The 19,042-nt window shown below is 42.9% G+C and overlaps 1 protein-coding gene across 18 annotated transcripts in view; it reads left to right on the top strand.

Moving 5' to 3' along the window:
* The window catches only part of MACF1 (microtubule actin crosslinking factor 1), a 334,551-nt gene that overhangs the window by 90,785 nt on the left and 224,724 nt on the right, over positions 1 to 19,042 (top strand). For 17 of the 18 annotated variants that reach the window (XM_047793433.1, XM_047793438.1, XM_047793436.1 and 14 more), the window contains exons 1-2: positions 8,322 to 8,652; positions 18,127 to 18,188. In XM_047793433.1, coding sequence (XP_047649389.1) covers positions 8,337 to 8,652; positions 18,127 to 18,188 — 378 coding nt within the window. In that variant the 5' untranslated portion in view covers positions 8,322 to 8,336. Of the gene's footprint in view, positions 1 to 8,321; positions 8,653 to 18,126; positions 18,189 to 19,042 lie in introns of those variants that run through there. The other variant, XM_047793443.1, reaches the window with a different exon arrangement.

Genomic DNA, 19,042 nt, shown 5'->3' on the forward strand with positions numbered 1-19,042 from the left:
CATTGTTAAGTGATAATATTGTAATATAGGCTTAGTGTGGACTCTAAGTTTTTGTGCTTCTTGTCCCACTTTTCTAGTCATGTGTATATAAGAATGTACATAGTTTTTAGATATTGAAGGTGTTTGACTTTGAAACAAATATTTCTGCTATTCTTTCATGCTCTTCTATCAGTTTATTTGAGTACTATCCCGAGATTACAGGCAAACTGTAAAACTGTTATTGTTTGTATAAACCATTAAAAAAAAAATGGTTCCCTGCAATACAACAAAGCACAGAAGTAAACCAGATCCTGAGGCTGATGTAACTGTAATTAAGTAATCTCCAGTTTCAATAAAAATTACCCAATTGGTTATGTCATTTGGCTTTAAAATAAGTAACATAAATTTGAATGTATAAAATTGATTTATGCTACAGATTATTATATGTTCCATATGTTGAGTTCCATGAAAGATTTGTTTGGAAAAGTGCTCCGTCAGAGCTGAAAACCACTGGATTCCTTTTAGTGCTGCAGTTCTAAGATACCATGTTCTAGTAAATAGGTCTTCAGCATGGTTGCATAGATTTCTGAATTCTTCCATTCTTAAAATTGGTTAAATATTGCTCTTAGAATTGGAAGGGACATTACATATTAACCAGCTCAGCCTCTTACCTAGTCCTACCCTTGTCAGAAGTTAATCTTCTTTTGCTTGAGGTCTCTGTAGAACATACAACCTAGGGACTATTCATTATGTTGGTAACGGAGAAGTTCTTTTTTAAGTTGAAGCTGTCTTTTTGTAACTTATGCCCATCAGCCACATTTTGGCTGGTGAAGATCAAGTATACAGATAGACCCCAAGGTACAATGGTTCAACTTAGATTTTTCAACTTTAATGATGGTTTGAAAGCAATATGCATTCAGTAGAAATCATTCTTTGCATTTTGAAGTTTGATCCTTTCCCAGCCCGGTGACGTTAGTAATATACTCTCTTCTGATGCTGAGCAGTGGCGGCAGCTGCAGCGCCCATTCAGCCACGTGATCACAGGGTAAACAACTGTTACCCTTACACCATCCTGTACCCATACTGTCTTTCACTTTCAGTACAGTATTCAATCAATTATATGAGATGTTCAGCACTTTATTATGAAATAGGTTTTGCGTTGATGATTTTGCCCAACTGTAGGCTAATCTAAGTGTTTGAGCACATTTAAGGGAGGCTAGGCTACGCTAAGCTATTATTTGGTATTAAATATATTTTTGACTTAGGGTATTTTTAACCTATGCTGGGTTTAACAGGATGTAACTGCACGGTAAGGAAGATGTGTACTCCCTCTTCTAGGTGTCAGGCTTGCGTATATTTGAAGGCTGTCCTCACTAGACTAGATACTTCCCTTTCCATTACCTTGTACAATTTCCTAACTCCTTATCATTCTAGTATTCCCCTTGGAGAGTTAAACTGATTATTTTTGCTTTGAAAATGTCATGGCCATGTGTGTAGAGAGGTGAAGGGAGTACAGCAGAAACATGGGGCAGGAATCACTAATTACTACTCCTTAGCTTTCCTTGGCTGATTTTTCTAGGGGTTGAGTCCATTGGTGAGATATATAGGCTTCTATAACTGTGTCCCAAGTCACCATCTCTTCAGTAGATGGAAACAAGATATAGGAATACACAGTTCGTACTATATCTGTACAAACTCACTTAGCACTTAGAACTTTAGTTTTTAGTATGCCCTGTCCACAGTTGCATTCACATGTATTATCTCACTGTTCCCTAAACTTCCTACTGTTACAGCTTGCATCTTCATTTTTTATTTCCTGGTCTGTTGAAATAATATGTTTCACACATTCTCTATGCTCTCCTTCTCCACTGCCCCCTCACCCGTAGTCTGTCTTCTAACTGTGGCCAGACTGGCCTTTTTTGATGTTTTAGAGCCGCACCCATGGCATATGGAGGTTCCCAGGCTAGGGGTTGAATCGGAGCTAAAGCTGCTGGCCTACGCCACAGCCACACCTGATCCAAGCCATCTGTGACCTACACCAAAGCTCACGGCAATGCTGGATCCTTAACCCACTGAGCGAGGCCAGGGATAGAACCGGCAACCTCATGATTCCTAGTCAGATTCGTTTCCACTGTGCCACAGCGGGAACTCCGGACTGGCCTTTCTAAACTACAGAACTGTCTCTGTCACTCTCCTGCTTACAGTCTGTTAAAGCTTTCTTTCTGCTTTTAAAGGAAAGTTCGAACTCTTCAGCATGAGATAAGAGTGTTGATGATCTGCCCCAGCCTATTTCCCTAGTTTCACTTCCTATCTTGGCCTTATAAGCACTCAGTACTCAAACACCATTTAAAAAACTTGTAGATCTCTACCTGAAATGCCTGTGCATTCTTTTCAACTGGACCACCTGATGCTTGTCCTTCGAGGTAAGTAGGTACCACCTCTAGTGAGCTTTCTTTGATTGAAAGAAGAGTTCCTCTTCTGTGCTCCAGTAGCATTCGGTTGATACTTCTTATTCATATCTGTGTTGTCATCTTGTTGAGCTTGTTTCTTTCCCCACTAATTAGATTCTGTTAGATTGTAAGATCTTTAAGAACAGGAACTCTTACTCATCTCAGTTTCTCAAGTGTCTATGACAAAATAGATGTCAGTAAGTGTTACTTGAACAAATAAATGAGGGAATTAAGGTATGGTTAGATTAAGTTCTAACAGGAACCATGTCCTGTTCATTTGTATGTTTACAGGGCTTGACTTAGCTTGATGTATGGTCCAAAGTGGGTGCTTAGTATAAGTGAACTGAATAGAGTTGCCCTGTGCTTTAGTTTATTAATATCCATGTAGTGGTAGTGTAAACAGGAAAAGGGCTTTATTTATGCACTTGAGAAGAAAATTTGAATTTTTGTGTTTGTGAACAGATAGATTTTTTTCCCTTCAGGTCTTGTTTTCTTTATCTATAAAATGAAAGGGTTGGACAGTTCAATCTCTTAAGGGTCTCTCCACTTTCAGCATTCCACCAGGAAGACTAACTATAATCCCTGCATCTGGACCACATGAAGTACAACCTAGGAATGTACCATGTCCTCCGCCCCTTTTTTTAAAGCATATCCATCACACTATTGAGTCTCATTAAACCTAAGATAAGTTATAAAATGGTCAAACCCCACACGTGAACTGTGGTTTTCTCCTTTCCAAGAGACTGGTGTTCCTTTGGTTTTCTTAAACTTCAGCATATCACTTAAAGTTAACCTAGTTATCCTAGTTAAATTTTGTCCTGTGAGATTTGATGTAGGGTTTTGAGATTGTTTTGAATTTTGATTTCTCCATTAATGACTTAGCTGTGCATTCTCCATTTGTAGTACATAAAATTTTGCAAAGCATGTAATAGACACTCAAATATTTAAACAAATGATCACATGACTAATATATTTTTGCTCAAATAACTAAAGCATTAGGCATTTTAATCAAGATGTAGTCTTTCTCAGGAGTTCCTCTTGTGGCTCAGCAATTTAAGAACCTGGGCTACAACTGAAAAATCGGCAAAAGACCTGAATAGACATTTTTCCAAGGAAGATGTGCAGATGGCCAACAAGCACATGAAAAAATGCTCAACATCCCTGATTATTAGAGAAATGCAAATCAAAACTACCACAAGATACCACCTCACACCAGTCAGAATGGCTATCATTAATAAGTCCATAAATAACAAATCCTGGAGGGGATGTGGAGAAAAGGGAACCCTCCTGCACTGTTGGTGAGAATGTAAGCTGGTACAACCACTATGGAGATCAGTATGGAGATACCTTAGAAATCTATACATACAACTACCATATGACCCAGCAATCCCACTCTTGGGCATATATCTGGACAAAACTTTCCTTAAAAAAGACACATGCACCCGCATGTTCATTGCAGCTCTATTCACAACAGCCAAGACATTGGAAACAACCCAGATGTCCATCAAGAGACGACTGGATTAGGAAGATGTGGTATATATACACAATGGAATACTACTCAGCCATAAAAAAGAACGAAATAATGCCATTTGCAGCAGCATGGATGGAACTAGAGACTCTCATGCTGAGTGAAGTGAGTCAGAAAGGGAAAGACAAATACCATATGATATCACTTATATCTGGAATCTAACATAAAGCACAAACAAACCTTTCCACAGAAAAGAAAATCATGAACTTGCAGAATAGACTTGTGGTTGCCAAGGGGGAGGGGGGGGGGTGGTTGGGGAGCTTGGGGTTAATAGATACAAACTGTTGCCTTTGGAATGGATTAGCAATGAGATCCTGCTGTGTAGCACTGGGAACTATGTCTAGTCACTTATGACGGAGCATGATAATGTGCGAAAATAGAATGTATACATGTATGTGTAACTGGGTCACCATGCTGTACAGTAGAAAAAAAATTGTATTGGGGAAATAACCATTAAAAAATAAAAATTAAAATTAAAAAAAAAAAAAAAAGAAAAACCCAGGGTAGCCTCCTTGAGGGTATGGGTTCAATCCCTGGCCTTGCTCAGTGGCTTAAAGGATTCAGCATTATTGTAAGCTATGGTGTAGATTGCGGATGTGGCTCCGATTTGGCATTGCTGTGGCTGTGGTGTAGGCAGGCAGCTTCAGCTCCAATTTGACCCCTAACCTGGGAACTTCCATATGCTATGGGTGTGGCCCTAAAAAAGAGATAAAAAAAAAAGATGTAGTCTTTCTCCTTTTCTTTATTTAGGGTTTTTGTTGTTGTTGTTGTTTTTGCCTTTTCTAGGGCCACTCCTGCGGCATATGCAGATTCCCAGGCTAGGGGTCGAATCGGATCTGTAGCCACTGGCCTACACCAGAGCCACAGCAACGCAGGATCTGAGCCGCGTCTGCGACCTACACCACAGCTCACGGCAACGCTGAATCCTTAACCCACTGAGCAAGGCCAGGGATTGAACCCGCAACCTCATGGTTTCTAGTCAGATTCGTTAACCACTGAGCCACGACAGGAACTCCAGGTTTTTGTTTTTGTTTTTGTTTTTTCTTAAATTGTGCATCGTGTAGGAAGACTCCTAAACTTGGAGTCAGAAGATCTGGGTTCTAAGTCCTGGCTTTTCTGCTTATTACTATATAATATTGGACAGATCACCTAATTCCTCTGGACTTCAAATTTCTAATTGGGATGAGAAGGGAAAAAAGACTAAGGTCTCTAATTTTCTGTCAGTGTGACCATCTGGCCCATACTTGGATGTGGCATTATGGTTGAGAGCTTTTTGAGAGTCTGGGGTCAGACTGCATGTGTTTTCATCTTAGCTCTTTCCCTGGTAACAGAGTGACATTAATCTTTCTGAGCTTCTGTTTTCTCATCTGTAAAATGCATGGTTGTTTTGAGTTCTTAGAATATATTCTGTACATGAAAAGACTATATAATTGTTTGCTATCATTATTACACTTTTTTTACCCCTTAACAAAAGATGTCATTGAAGACAGCACTTTCCTATGGGCTCCTGGGACAAAATATAAATGTTTGTCTTTATAGTTGCATCATTAAAAATGTGATAGGAGGAGTTCCCCTAGTGGCTCAGTGGAAACAAATCCAACTAGTAACCATGTGGTTTCAGGTTCAATCCCTGGCCTTGCTCAGTGGGTTAAGGATCCAGCGTTGCTGTGAGCTGTGGTGTAGGTCGCAGATGCGGCTGGACCTGGCATTGCTGTGGCTGTGGTGTAAGCCAGCAGCTATAACTCCATTTCGACCCCTAGCCTGGGAACCTCCATTATGCTATGGGTGTAGCACTAAAAAAACAAAACAAAACAAAACAAAAGGAATAGGAGCCAATGTGGAAGTGTATAAAAATTTAGTGACATATTATGAATCATTGTCTAACACATTAGGAAAGACTACATCTGCTTTACTATCCTCAATAGTGTTTACTTTCATGTTTTAGGAAATAAATTATTGTATAGCTTCAGTTTTTTGTGCTATTGTCAGAAAGCCAGTACCTGTAAATTCTCAAATAACTTCTAGCCATATGTGGAAATATTGGCTTGAATCTCTTCCCTCCATTCAACATTTTAATGATCTGCCAGATTCACCTTCTCCTGCCTCTCAAATCTCTGGACATCTGGTGAACTATGAAATGTCTAAACACTGGACAAAAAGGAAGGGAATAGCCTGGATGATCACCGTGCAAGCTGGTTTCTTCTGGGTGATTAAGAGCCAACTGTCTTCATCAGGGTCCTCTCTTTTCTGTTAGTAGCAGCATCCCTTTCAAGGCTCAGGACCTCCTAGGATCCTAAAGTGAAGGCCTCTCCCCTGGTGGCTAGGCTGGCATTGTTCCCAAAACGCCCTCCAGCTTTCTTCAGTCTGCACTACCTTCAGGGGAAATAAGTTCTGCTTGGATGTCAGGGGTTTAAGAAAAAGGCAGGCTTTGGTTCACCTTCCTCAGACCTTACCCAGTGATTATTTGGGTTTTTGGAGACTGCTAAATCATTTAGTATTTCTAGAGGTTGCCTTATATATGCATTTGGGATACGCCCTACATCTTCAGTTGGCCATAGTTAAGTGTTTATACTTAATAACTTCCTAAGAACATTCTACCTCCTTCCGTATACAGCTTCCTCACCCCAGTTTAGCTATTCTGGGTTAGGGCCCTAAGATGGCAGGGTATAGCAGGAGGCCTAGCTTAGGAGCAGGACAGATGGATATATCATCTTGGTCAAGTTATTTAACCTTTTAAAAGTAAGTTCATCTCTAAAATGGAAATGATAGTACAATTCTTAGAGAATTGTTGGGATTAAAATGATATTTAAAGTGTTTAGCACATTGCTAGTGAACTAATTTCAATGTAGTTATTGCTTAGTAATTTTAGCTTGGGTTATTTGTGTGCCTTCTAAATGTGTCAGAGACTGTGATAGGAAGACAAAAGATAGTCCCACCACCCAAGAGGTTTAAATCTGATAAAGGAAAAGTTTACTAAATATGAATCAGAAGATCTTTATTCCCTTTTCTTCTCTCTTCCTTATTTCTTATACATTTCTTTTCCTTGGACCAGATAAATTCTAGGAGGACCCTGACCCTCATAAGAGGAATCAACTGAGTAGAGCTGTCACAGGTTATCGGAGTGACTGGGAGCTTAGTCCAGGAGGGATCAAGTCAGCTGTTGCGTTATTAGTAAGTGGTAACAGGATTATTACCAGTTTGTAGGTGGAAGTGATGCCCAGTAGGGGGTAAGGAAGCTGTCAGGGAACTGAGGCAGGTCACAGGGCTTGTTTAAACTGAGTGGCCTGCTAGGTAAACTTGTGTTTATCTTTTTTTTTTTTTTTTTTTTTCCCCACATGCAGTCTTTTGGGCTGTTCTCTGGAAACTTGCTTTCCTGGGTGCTACCCCTCCCTCCCTGTCTTCAGGAACAGGATTGGAAGTAGCATTAGCCTGAAGAAGTTGTTCTATTTAGGGAGCTAGAGCAGAGGGCCAGTGATTAGGCCCTTATCTGCAGTGGGGCCTTTCTGAGTGGTGTGGGGACGGATCGGAGCGTCTGTCCTGACATCGACAGAGGCTTGGCTTTTTCTGTCCCCTGGTTGGTTGTGTCAGAATTGAGAAGAAGCACTGATGGGCTGGGCCATCTGAATGAAAAAGCCTTTCATTGTGTTCCTTCAACATTCCAGTGTCTGGTACAATTAGGCAAGACTCAGAAAACAAGTTGGACAAACAAGCAAGCAGACTTCCACTGAAGGATAAAGGGATTTCTGGCAAGCTGAGTTAAGTACATTGACCGCAGAGACAAAATGGGAGGGTCTGGGAAGAGGTAAGGGACTTTGGGATGACATTCCTGGCTGGATGAGGAGAAAGGATGGAGCCACAAGCAAACAGTATTTTTGAAGCTGATGAAATCTGCTGTGCTTTATCCACCTAGTGGCTGGCTGGGGCTGTGCTGTAGGTGGAACCACTGGGGAGAGACTGTGATTTTTTGGGCAGCTGTAAGTTTTGGGACATGAAGCTTCCTTTGGAATCTGGGAATCCATTGGCAGCAGACAGTGTATGGCCTTGCTCTGTTTGTGGGGACTTCTCAGTCAATACTTGACAAAGACTTCAGTCTGAGGAGGGGCAAGCCTGAGGAATAGGTCATTGGGCAATGGATGCACTGTTCCTGACTTGGCAGTGAGCCATTTTACCTCACCAGCTCTCCTGCAACTGTCTCAGATTCACCAGTCACAAGCCTCTGCTCCGCAAGTGAAGGGTAACCCAGAGACCGGCTTCTACCTGCCCAGGCTTACACATTTAATAACTCAGCTAGACTTTCGTATCCAAAGCGCCCGCCTCTCATGCTGCTGTTGGTCTGAAAATACTGAGTTGGTGCCACTTTTGAATAGGATGCTTTTTGCATGAAGACCTGGACCCAGTTTGGAAGTGCCCCTGGGAGGAGCTTCCTCTCTGACCTCAAGGGGAGGGAGGAGGTCAGTAGGAAGTGGTGGGTGGAGCCACTTCTCTACTTCTGCTGCCTCTGTGTTCATCGCACGGCCCTGTTCACCTCGCAGCCTTTTTGTGAGGCGCTACAGGGGTGCACAAAGCTCCTAGCTGGAAGTTCTTTGGGACACCTTCCTTTTAGGCGGGGTCAGCAGACGCTGGGTGACATGTGGCCCTGCTACCAAGATGAGCACGAGTTCAACACCCACCTGATTTGCCGCATGTGCTGTATGGGTTAGTATGTGAAGTTTTTTTTCCTTGCCTGGGCCTGAGGATCCCAAATAGCCCTTGCTCTCACTGACTCATAGGAGCACATGGGCTCTGAAGCCTTGGAGGCGTTACAGCCTTTGGGCTTGTTAAACTGTGCAATGGGAGAGACCGAGTGCCCGACTTCCTGGGGAACTTCTTAAGCTTGTAATGACTGGCAGTTAAGAGCCTAAGCTTTGGGTGTGGAACTTTTTATAGAGACTGAATTCATGCTCAAGAGTCTGTCTGTATCAGGAAACCACTTTTAAATTATGTCACATAGTTCTGAAAGTCCGGGGCATATTTTTAGGAGAAGTCAGTTGGTTCTGGAGTCCACCTCTGTCTGAGCAGACAGGATTGTGGGAGGGGGGCAGGGTGGAGTCTTGGCCCAAGTTTCCTCTTTGGGGCTGATTGCTAATTCTCTTACATATACTATCTTTTGCCAGCCTCGAGGAGGGAAAAACGCTTGAAGGTGGTCTGGGGATGGGGACCTTAAAGAGAGGTGGAGGCTGGGAAAAGTCTTAATCAGCTTAGCTCTCTCTTGATAAAGGAGAGGAGTTCATTTAAATAATGTTCTGTGACCTTGAGCAAGTGGCCTAGCCTTTTTGGCCTTAGATTTCCTTGGCTTCCAAACTGTAGGGTGCACAGACTGATGCTAGAATGAAGCATCAGGTCATCAATCCTTGGTAAAATGAAGAAGATAAGGAAAATGTAGCATGCCTTTCATAAAGCCAAACTTATTTAAAGAACTGTCCTTTATTCTAAAATTGCTTTTCCTACTTTTTTGATGTTAAAATATCCATTATTTTATGAAAGAATTGTTGTCAGGTGGTAGTTTGTTTTTAAGATGTCTTTATTTAGCAAAATAAAAAGCTAACGACTTTATGTTAGGCTTTCTAATTTATTTTGGAACAAGGCACTCATTTGTGAAATCATTTGTGAAAGTTTAGGGACTACAGTGTTGATAATACTACTGATATCTTTTGGATTTGTAGTCTCAGTTCCCAAAGAGGCAGATTTTCACTGAAATTGAGATTCCTGGTTTGATCAAGAGTCTCAAGTGTCTCACCAAAGAAATCTCAGAAGGGGAGTAGCAGAGCCAGGGTTTGGATCCTGTCTCCTGACTGCTGGGCCAGGACTGCCACATAGTTGAGTGCTTCCTGACAAGCTAAGCTGGTACCATAGTAATGTTTGGGGGAGAAGGAGTGGTATGGTTAGTCAGTTATTGCCATGTAGTCTAGCTTTTTATCTTTCTGGTATCATTGAGATTTCCTCCCTGAGATCTAGAGAAAAATGCTTCTGCATCTAAAAATGCTTAGAGATAAAAGAGCCCCTTTTCTATAATCAACAGAAAAGTATAAGGAAGTCTAGAATCTTTATTGAAAGTTTCAGGCAAAAGCGTTTTTTAGCTCCTTGTATTCCATTTAATTCCTTGGAATTACCATGTGGCCTAATAGTAAAGAAAATGGACTTTGGTATCAACTGTCTGTGTGGGGCTCCTGCTCTGTCACTTAGCAGCTGCAAGAACTAGAAAATAGCTTGACTTTCTATGCCTCAGTTTCCTCATTTGTTAAAAGGAGATTAAAAAAGACCCTAACTCATACAGTCATTATGCTATTAAAGCACTTAGCCCAACCCTGGCTCCCCTTCTGATTTTGACATGGTTGGTTCACAGACTGATGTTTGGGAACCATTGATCTAGTCCAGACTCTTCATTTAATAGGTGAAACTCAAGCTCTAAAAGGGGAGATGAGTGTCTTATAATGAAAGAACCACAAAGCAGAGGCCAGGAAATCCAAGTTATAGACCTCATTCTGCCCCTGTGTAACCTTAACTAAATTCTTAAATCTGGGATTCAATTTCTTTCATCTTTAAGATGATTTTATTTTTTTTTGTCTTTTCTGGGGCTGCACCCATGGCACATGGAGGTTCCCAGGCTAGGGGTCTAATCGAGCCACAGCAACACGGGATCCGAGCTGCGTCTGCCACCTACACCACAGCTCATGGCAACACTGGATCCTTAACCCACTGAGTGAGACCAGGGATCGAACCCAAAACCTCATGGTTCCTAGTCGGATTCGTTAACCACTGAGCCATGACAAGAACTCCTAAGGTGATGTTTTGAGGATAGTTAACTTCTGTATCTCATTATATCTGTGGGGTATATAATTTCTTCTGGATGTAATACTCCATTAAACACTATAGAAGCTATTGTATTTTTCTCCCTCTTCCCTTCTCATAAGCCTCTCCCTCCATCTCTGTGGCTCTTTTCTTTTGCCACCAGGTTTACTCCTGGCTTATTTCTTTTCCTAACTTCTGTCGTGTATTCTTTGATTCCCAGTAATACAAAGAATTATCAGTAACAGAGTTCAGGTTTTCATAAGAAATAACATAAAATTTTAATTTTGTGCTGAAATCTCTCGAGTTCCCTAAATCTCTTATTACTTCCCTAAATCCTCAAGTCTTAGTCCTCATTGAGACATTCTAAGCCTTCAGCAACCTTTGGCGACAGATGCTTCTTGTGAGTCCCTATTATAGTTCTAGTTTACCTCTTCCCTGCATTATATAGGACTATATTGTGTTGCCTTCTAGTAATTTCATGGGGACACTAGAATGTGGTGGTTAAAGTTCACGACAGACTTGGATTTGAATCTCAATTCTACTACTTATTAACCATGTGACTTCAGATGAATTATTATTATTTTTTTTGTCTTTTTCTCCTTTAAGGGCCACACCCATGGAGGTTCCCAGGCTAGGGGTCCAATGGGAGCCACAGCCGTCAGCCTACACCACAGCCATAGCAACTTGGGATCCTAGCTGCATCTGCGACCTACACCACAGCTCACAGCAGTGCCAGATCCTTAACCCACTGAGCTAGGTCGGGAATTGAACCCGCATCCTCATGGATCCTAGTCAGTTTCGTTAACCACTGAGCCACGAAGGGAACTCCCCATGGCATTTTCTTTGAGCTCACATTAAGGGGTGTGAAGTCTCTTGGGTCTGTGTGTGGCAAGAAGAATTTAGAAAAGTTGTTAACTCTAGAAGAGACATCCGAATGGAGATCTCGGCTCCCCACTGAAAAGCAGTCTTTTAATTGTCACTTGAGAATATTTCTTAGTCTGACTTTGAAAATGCCATCATAAAGTATTCTTATAGATACAAAGTTGGCACATAGTGGTTTCTCTCTTGTAATATACTTTATTAAATGAATGAGTGCTTACTGTTGTCCTAAATGTTGGATAGTTAATGAGATTTAAAAGATGGTTCTTGACTACAAAGAGCTAAAGTGCAGATAGAGAAATGTGATTTACATATAGAGATACCTAATAGTAGGTTTTATATGCTCAGGGCGCCAAGTAAATTAAATAAACGCGGGCATCTGTAGGCATCTAGGGGTGGCATAACCAGAAAGATGTAAAGGGAGAAATGAGACTCCAGCTGGACCTTGAATGGAGGCTTTAAATTAGATATTCCAGGAGGGTAAATGGATGAACAAAGGCAAGAATTTGTGAGGTATGTTTGGAAACAGTGAGATCAGAATGGTTGCAGTTGAGTCATGCAGGGGAGAGTGAGTCTAAAGATAAAATTGGAAGAGTAGATAGACTGTAAATTCCTTCAGGTCAGAGGCATTGTCTTATCTTTATCTCTTCCAGCCACCTAACACATAGTGAATAAAAACCAGACTTGAGGAGTTCCTGGCTCAGCTGTTAAGGAACCTGACTGGCATCCATGAGGACACAGGTTCAATCCCTGGCCTCTCTCAGTGGATTAAGGATCCAGTGTTGCCGTGAGCTGTGGTGTAGGTCACAGATGTGGCTCGGATCCCAAGTTGCTGTGGCTGTGGCTGGTGGCTACAGCTCCGATTGGACCCCTAGCCTGGGAACCTCCATATGCCTTGAGTGTGGCCCTAAAAAGAGAGAAAGACAAAAAAAAAAAAAAAAAAAACAACCCCCCCCCCCAAACTAGACTTGAATTTCAGAGGGTTGTAGAGGACAGTGCAGACAAAGGCCTTGGGTTTGAGCCTCTGGTCTTCTGATAGACACTAGATGATTTTGAATAGAAGGGTGATATGAGCAAAGTGGTGATTTAGGAAGATTTGTTGAAATAGGTGGGCTCTTCTACCTCCCACAGCCTTAGTTATCAACTGTTAGCATCAAATCTATCCTTAATTCTGACTGCTCTTCTGAACTCTAGACCTAGGGTTCCAACTGTCTGCAAGAAAGTCCTGCTAAGAGCTCATTTTCTTCCCCCTTTACCCAGCCCACCTTCACCCAGTCTGTGCCTCTGGTGTTCCTTAGCTCAGGTACCACTCCTCCCAGTTACTGTGACTGGAAACTTTAAAATTATCTAGAACACTTTCTTTCCTTAACATCTAGTCAGTAGTTAAGAGCTATTGTTTCTTCCTCTATGTTGTCGTGGGGATCTGCCTGCCCTTTTATATTCCAGCTGCCTCTGCCCAATTGCTGCTCTTAGATTTCTTGGTCTGTCACAGTAGGCCTCTATCTTAGTGTCTTCTACCTTAGTGTGTCTCCTGCACTCTGGCCTTCAGTCCAGGGCCAATTAATCTTTTCGGAATGCCCTCTGGTTCAGAAAATTTCTTCTTTCTTTTTCTTTCTTCCTTTTTTTTTTTTTTTTTTTTTTTTTAAGGGCTGCACCCAGGGCATATGGAGGTTTCTAGGCTAGGGGTCGAATCGGAGCTGTAGCTGCTGGCCTATACCACAGCCTCAGCAACGCCAGATCCTTAACCTACCGAGCAAGGCCAGGGATCAAACCTGCATCCTCATGGATGCTCTTTTCTGCTGAGCCACAACAGGAACTCCTGGTTCAGAAAATTTCAGTGGTATCCTTTTGTCTACTGAATTAAAGTACATGCTCCTCATGCCGGCTCTCTGGAGTGATGCCATCTCAGGCGACCTTGCCTGCCTTCCTTTCTCATTGCATTGCTAACTGTACACTGTGTGTAGTCACACCATTGCCTCAACACATCCTGTGTCCACAGCACTGCACATGCTTGTTCTTCACTTTGGAATTCCTTAACCTCTTTTGGGGCTGTCAAAATCATACTTTTCATTGAAGGTTTAGTTCAAATACCACACCTTTTGTGAACTCTTCTATTCCTCTGTCAGAATTAACTAACTTTGTTTATCAGCATGATTTTGTATAGCTTGTATCTGGTTTGTTATTTGCTTGGTGTTACTGTTAGTTGCTTACATACTGGTCTCTGCCACTGGATTGTAAATTTCATGCGGTCAGGGAACCAGACCTATTCCCACTCTCCACATATTTAGTTCCCTTTTCTGTCAGCTCAGGTCTCTCATTTTAAGACTTCTAGATGGTTGGTGCTTCTTGAATTACTTGTCACTTTTCTGTGGGCCTCAGGGAAATAAGCAGAGTCTCTTCGCTCATTTGCCTTTTTAATGATTCATGATGCACTGGGACTGTGTTGTCAGCTATGTTGGGTCAGAATACCGAACTTGTGCCTCAAATACAGGCTTTCATTCCAACGCTAGGCCTAGTCTTAAGTTGCTCCCAGAAGAGTAGGACAGACAGACCAGCAAACTATGATACCTTGTAATAAGTGCAAGAGGGAGATCACCTCAACCAGTGTGTGTGAGGGATGGAGGAGGTGAGAGTGGAGTTGAATGCTGAAGAATGAGCAGTCAGGGAAGGGAGGAGCTACATTCCACACAGAACAGCAAATGCAAAGTATGGAAGTGTGAGGACACATGCCTCACTGGGGCAAAACTGTACATTCAGCAAGTCTGAAGTTAGAAGAGTGGCCACATCATAAGGGGTCTTAGATACCAAGCTAAAAAGTTTAAATGTTATCCTGAGTGGAGGCATCAAGCTTTGGAAACCCAGTTGACTTCAGCTTACCTTGTGATCTTGGGCAAGTTACTTAGCTTCTCTGGGCTTTATCTTTCCAGTAAAATAATGTCTCTCAGGTTGTTTAGCATTGGAACCAAATATGTAAAGTACTTGGCATATAAATAGATGCTTGGTAACTATTAACTGTTAACACTTATTAGGAAAATAAGGAGTCACTGAAGGGTTTTAATGTGGACAGTAACAAGATCATTCTTTTTTTTTTTTTTTTGGTCTTTTTAGGGCTGCACCAGTGGCACATGGAGGTTCCCAGGCTAGGGGTCCACTTGGAGGTATAGCTGCCAGCCTACACCACAGCCACAGCAATGCAGGATCCAAGGCGCATCTGCGACCCACACCACAGCTCACAGCAACGCCGGATCCTTAACCCACTGAGCAAGGCCAGGGATCGAACCTGTATCCTTATGGATGCTAGTCAGATTTGTTTCCGCTGTGCCACAAGGGGAATTCCAACAAGATCATTCTTGTCAGAAAGATTGCTGGCAGCCTTGAGGAGGATGCTCTTGGTCAGTTTGGGTTTCTGTAACAAAACCGTAGACTGAGGGGCTTAAACAATGGACATTGATTTCTCAGTTCTGGAGGTGGGGAAGTCCACAGTCAAGGCCCTACAGATTTGGTGTCTTATGAGGACCCTCTTCCTGGTTCATAGACAGCTAGCTGTCTTCTCACTGTACCCTCACATGGTGGCATAAGAGCTAGAGAGCTCTCTGGGGTCCCTTTGTGGGGACACTAATTCCACTTATGAGAGCTCCACCCTCATGACTTAGTCTCCTCCCAAAGTCTCACCTCCTAATTCTGTCACACTGGGTGGTAGACTTTCAACATATGAATTTTAGGGGGACACTAACATTCAGATCATAACGGGTGGACTGTAGCTGGGAAAAATATTATAAGCAGGGAAGGAGACAAGAGTTTGTTTTTAGACAAGTTGAGTTTGAAATGAGCATGAGATTTTTAGAAGTCAATTGGACATGTGAGAGTGATATTTAGGATAAAAGCCTGAGCTGAAGATAAGGATTTGGGAATTGTCATGTAGAGGTTACAGTTGAAACCATGGAAGTAGATTAAATGATTCTGGGAGAACATAGAGATCAGCTATTAATAACTTTTTTTTGGAAAATCTATAGTTTTTTTTTCATCCCATGATGTTTATAACCCCAAAAAAATTTTGCATGGAACTTTAGGTGGCTTATGAAACCCCAGTTTAGAGCCATGGATATCATAAAATACAAATGAAAGGCAGGAGGGCTAAGGATGAGTGAGTGACATTTACATGGTGAGCAGAAGGGAAGGAACAATCAAAGGGAAAGGAGGAAAACCAGGGTAGAATGGAGTCGCAGATTCAAGAAGGAGAGTGGGTTTAAAAGATAAAGGAGTGCTTCAGCAGTGTCTTCTGGGTCGGCAGTTAGGTGATTGTGGGGAGAGCAGTTGCAGTGAGTTTGTAGGGCTGGAAGCCAGGTCTCATGGTGGAACCGGAGGTGAGGAAGTGGAGCAGGGAGCACCAGCATCACACTTGTTCAGGAAGCTAAGTGGAAAAGAGAGGGAGTAAAGATATGCAAGCTGGGGGTGATTGTTGGGTGAAGCTTCTCAAGGAGAAGGGAAGAAATGGGATCCATATTTGTGGTGGAAGAACTTGCCTAGGTTACAGGAAGGGACATCTCTGCTAGTCAGACTGAAGATAAGGAGGGTAGGCATTGGTAACTTGGTGACCAGTAGTTGTGTTTTTTGTTTTTCATATGTTTGTTTTCTGTTTTTTTTTGGCTGCACCTGCAGCATGTGGAAGTTCCCAGGCTAGGGGTTGAATTGAAACTCCAGGTGCTGGCCTAGACCACAGCCATGGAAACACCGGATCTAAGCCACATCTGTGACCTACACCACAACATGTGGCAACGCTGGATCCTTAGCCCACTGAGTGAGGCCAGGGATTGAACCCACGTCCTTACAGACACTATGTCAGGTTCTTAACGTACTGAGCCACAACAGGAACTCCCCAGTAGTCGTCTTAATAAAGTTGAAAACAAGTATTAAATCCTTCTAATTAAGCAACCCTCATATGATTAATCGATGCCTCAATATGTTCTGGCTAAGAATTTCCCTGTGAGCTGTTGGGTTCTTTGTTGTCAGTTCATAGCCTTTAGTGGGGCTGAGTTTATAAGAAGCATCTAAAAGAATATCACCTTTCCTGTGATTGTTTTCTTCTCACATAAGGGTACCTTCTTAAAATTCTACCTTCTGGCTCAGGTAGAACAGTCTTTGCTGGTCCTGGAATTAAATGAAGGATTTACGTGTAGAGAATCATACCTAAAACTTAAACTTTCAGCGTCTGAGCTGTTTGGAATCTGCTGGTCTGCGTAATGAAGTTCCTCTTCGTCTTCCCTAATGAGTTTCCATGCTAAAGCATTAACGTCTTAAATCCAGACACTGCAGTGTTCTCTCATCCTAATGCTTAAGTCAGGAGGGAATGTTCATGTAATTGATTGGCCTGTAATGCAGGATCCTAAAAAAACCCATAAAATTGCTTAACCATGTTGTCTAGCAGAGACTGGGATATTCTTAGATGTTCTTAACAAATAGGGTAAAATAAGAGTGGCGTGACTGAAGGTTGAGAATGATGAGGAGGTATGAAAGACGGATAAAGATGACAGCTAAAGGTATGTTTGGAGAAGGATTGAGGCCCAGAGAGTGGCGTGGTGGTGGCTGGACATGAATTGGAGATGAAGGTCAGGACGAAGCTGGCGCAGGGGCCTTGTCAGTGTAGGTGTTGAAGTGATTTGAGGGTGATGTCAGAGGACACCCATGGAGACAGTAAGTGCAAACCAAGTTGTCAGGGGAGGTTAAGGTGGGTTTGCCACGGGGAGGGGGGTGGGAGGCAAGAAGGATTTGAACAAGATGGTTTAGGGGAGGGCATGGACTTTGAATAAATAGAAAAGGAGGGCGACTGATGGCTCAGTGGTCTGGAGGTGCTGGTGGTGGAAAGTGAGTCCTCCGCAGGTCAGGCCTCTGGTGCAGTCGTCTGTCGAGTGTTGACAGTAATGTTTCTGTTAAAGTGGTGAAAATAATTGAGAATGAGGGAGAGTCTGGGGCTCTGTCAGACTTGGGAGAAGGAAGGGAGGGAGACATGTGCAGGGGGGCAAAGGGGGTGGCTTTGGCTGGGGAGGAAGCTGGATGAGGGAGGAGAGCATTGACCAAGGGGACCGGTGTGTGGAGGGTGAGATTTACCCACTGCACAGTGGGTGGCCTGAATGTCAAGGCCACACCACCCTTCTGCTGGTGGTTTTCACATGGAGCTTGTTTTCATATGGCTTTTTGGAGCTTGCTTGGTTTGGGAGGTAGGGGGTGGAGCAAGGAATTACTGTGCCCCCCAGAGGATTGTGATGCAGCGGGGACTTGGCCATGACATGATTCTTTCTAAGGTGTGAAGTGACAGCATGGTCAGAACAGAAAAAGTTCAGACAGGTCCCAACAACAAGATGCTGTCTCTACTGCCCTGGAGAAGCTGGGTGTGGGCAAGGCAGTGGCAGGCAAACTTGTTGCTGGGTCGAGCTGAATTAGTGCCTTCTCCTTGTTTCCTCACAGATGAACGGGACCGCGTGCAGAAGAAGACGTTCACCAAGTGGGTCAACAAGCACCTGATGAAGGTAGGACCCCTTCGTGGATGCCCCCTGGCCCCTCCAGCTGCTCCTGGTCCAGATCTGTCCATCCCTTCTCTCAGACAGTTCAGACTTCTGGCCACATGCTCCTGTTGATAGAAATACACACCACTTTTTGTTGTTAATATGTAACATAGTCCTAATAGTGTGGAAACTTTCACTGACCAGTTTCTTGGTGAGGACAGTAACCTCTGCCACTGCCTAAGGAGCTTGAGGTTAAGGATATCTGGGGCGATTCCTGGGATTCCAAGGACACTTTGCAACAAACTTAACATATTATTTTATAAGCCTCTTTCTTTTTAAATTTCTTAATCTGTTTACTGTGTAAAAGATGGGGCAGAGGGGGAGTTCCCGTTGTGGCGCAGTGGTTAACGAATCCGACTAGGAACCATGAGGTTGTGGGTCGATCTCCAGCCTTGCTCAGTGGGTTAAGGATCCGGCGTTGCTGTGAGCTGTGGTGTAGGTTGCAGACGAGGCTCGGATCCCGCGTTGCTGTGGCTCTGGCGTAGGCCAGTGGCTACAGCTCCGATTCGACCCCTAGCCTGGGAACCTCCATGTGCCGCAGGAGCGGCCCAAGAAATGGCAAAAAGACCAAAAAAAAAAAAAAAAAAAGATGGGGCAGAGGGGATTTTGACCTCTCTCCCTTAAAGTACATCATAAATCTTGAATGAGCAGTTTAATGATTTTTTTTAATATGTATACACACGTGTAACCCCCATATAGTTTAAAATACAGAGCACTTCCAGAATGGCTAGGGTTGTAGGGAGATCTTACTGTTATTTTTAAATAGAGGAAAACCCAAGGCAGAGGCATATTAAAACTCACCTAGGGAGTTCCGTCAT

The sequence above is a fragment of the Phacochoerus africanus genome, chromosome 8, assembly GCF_016906955.1.
Source record: "Phacochoerus africanus isolate WHEZ1 chromosome 8, ROS_Pafr_v1, whole genome shotgun sequence".
Taxonomy (NCBI): domain Eukaryota; kingdom Metazoa; phylum Chordata; class Mammalia; order Artiodactyla; family Suidae; genus Phacochoerus; species Phacochoerus africanus.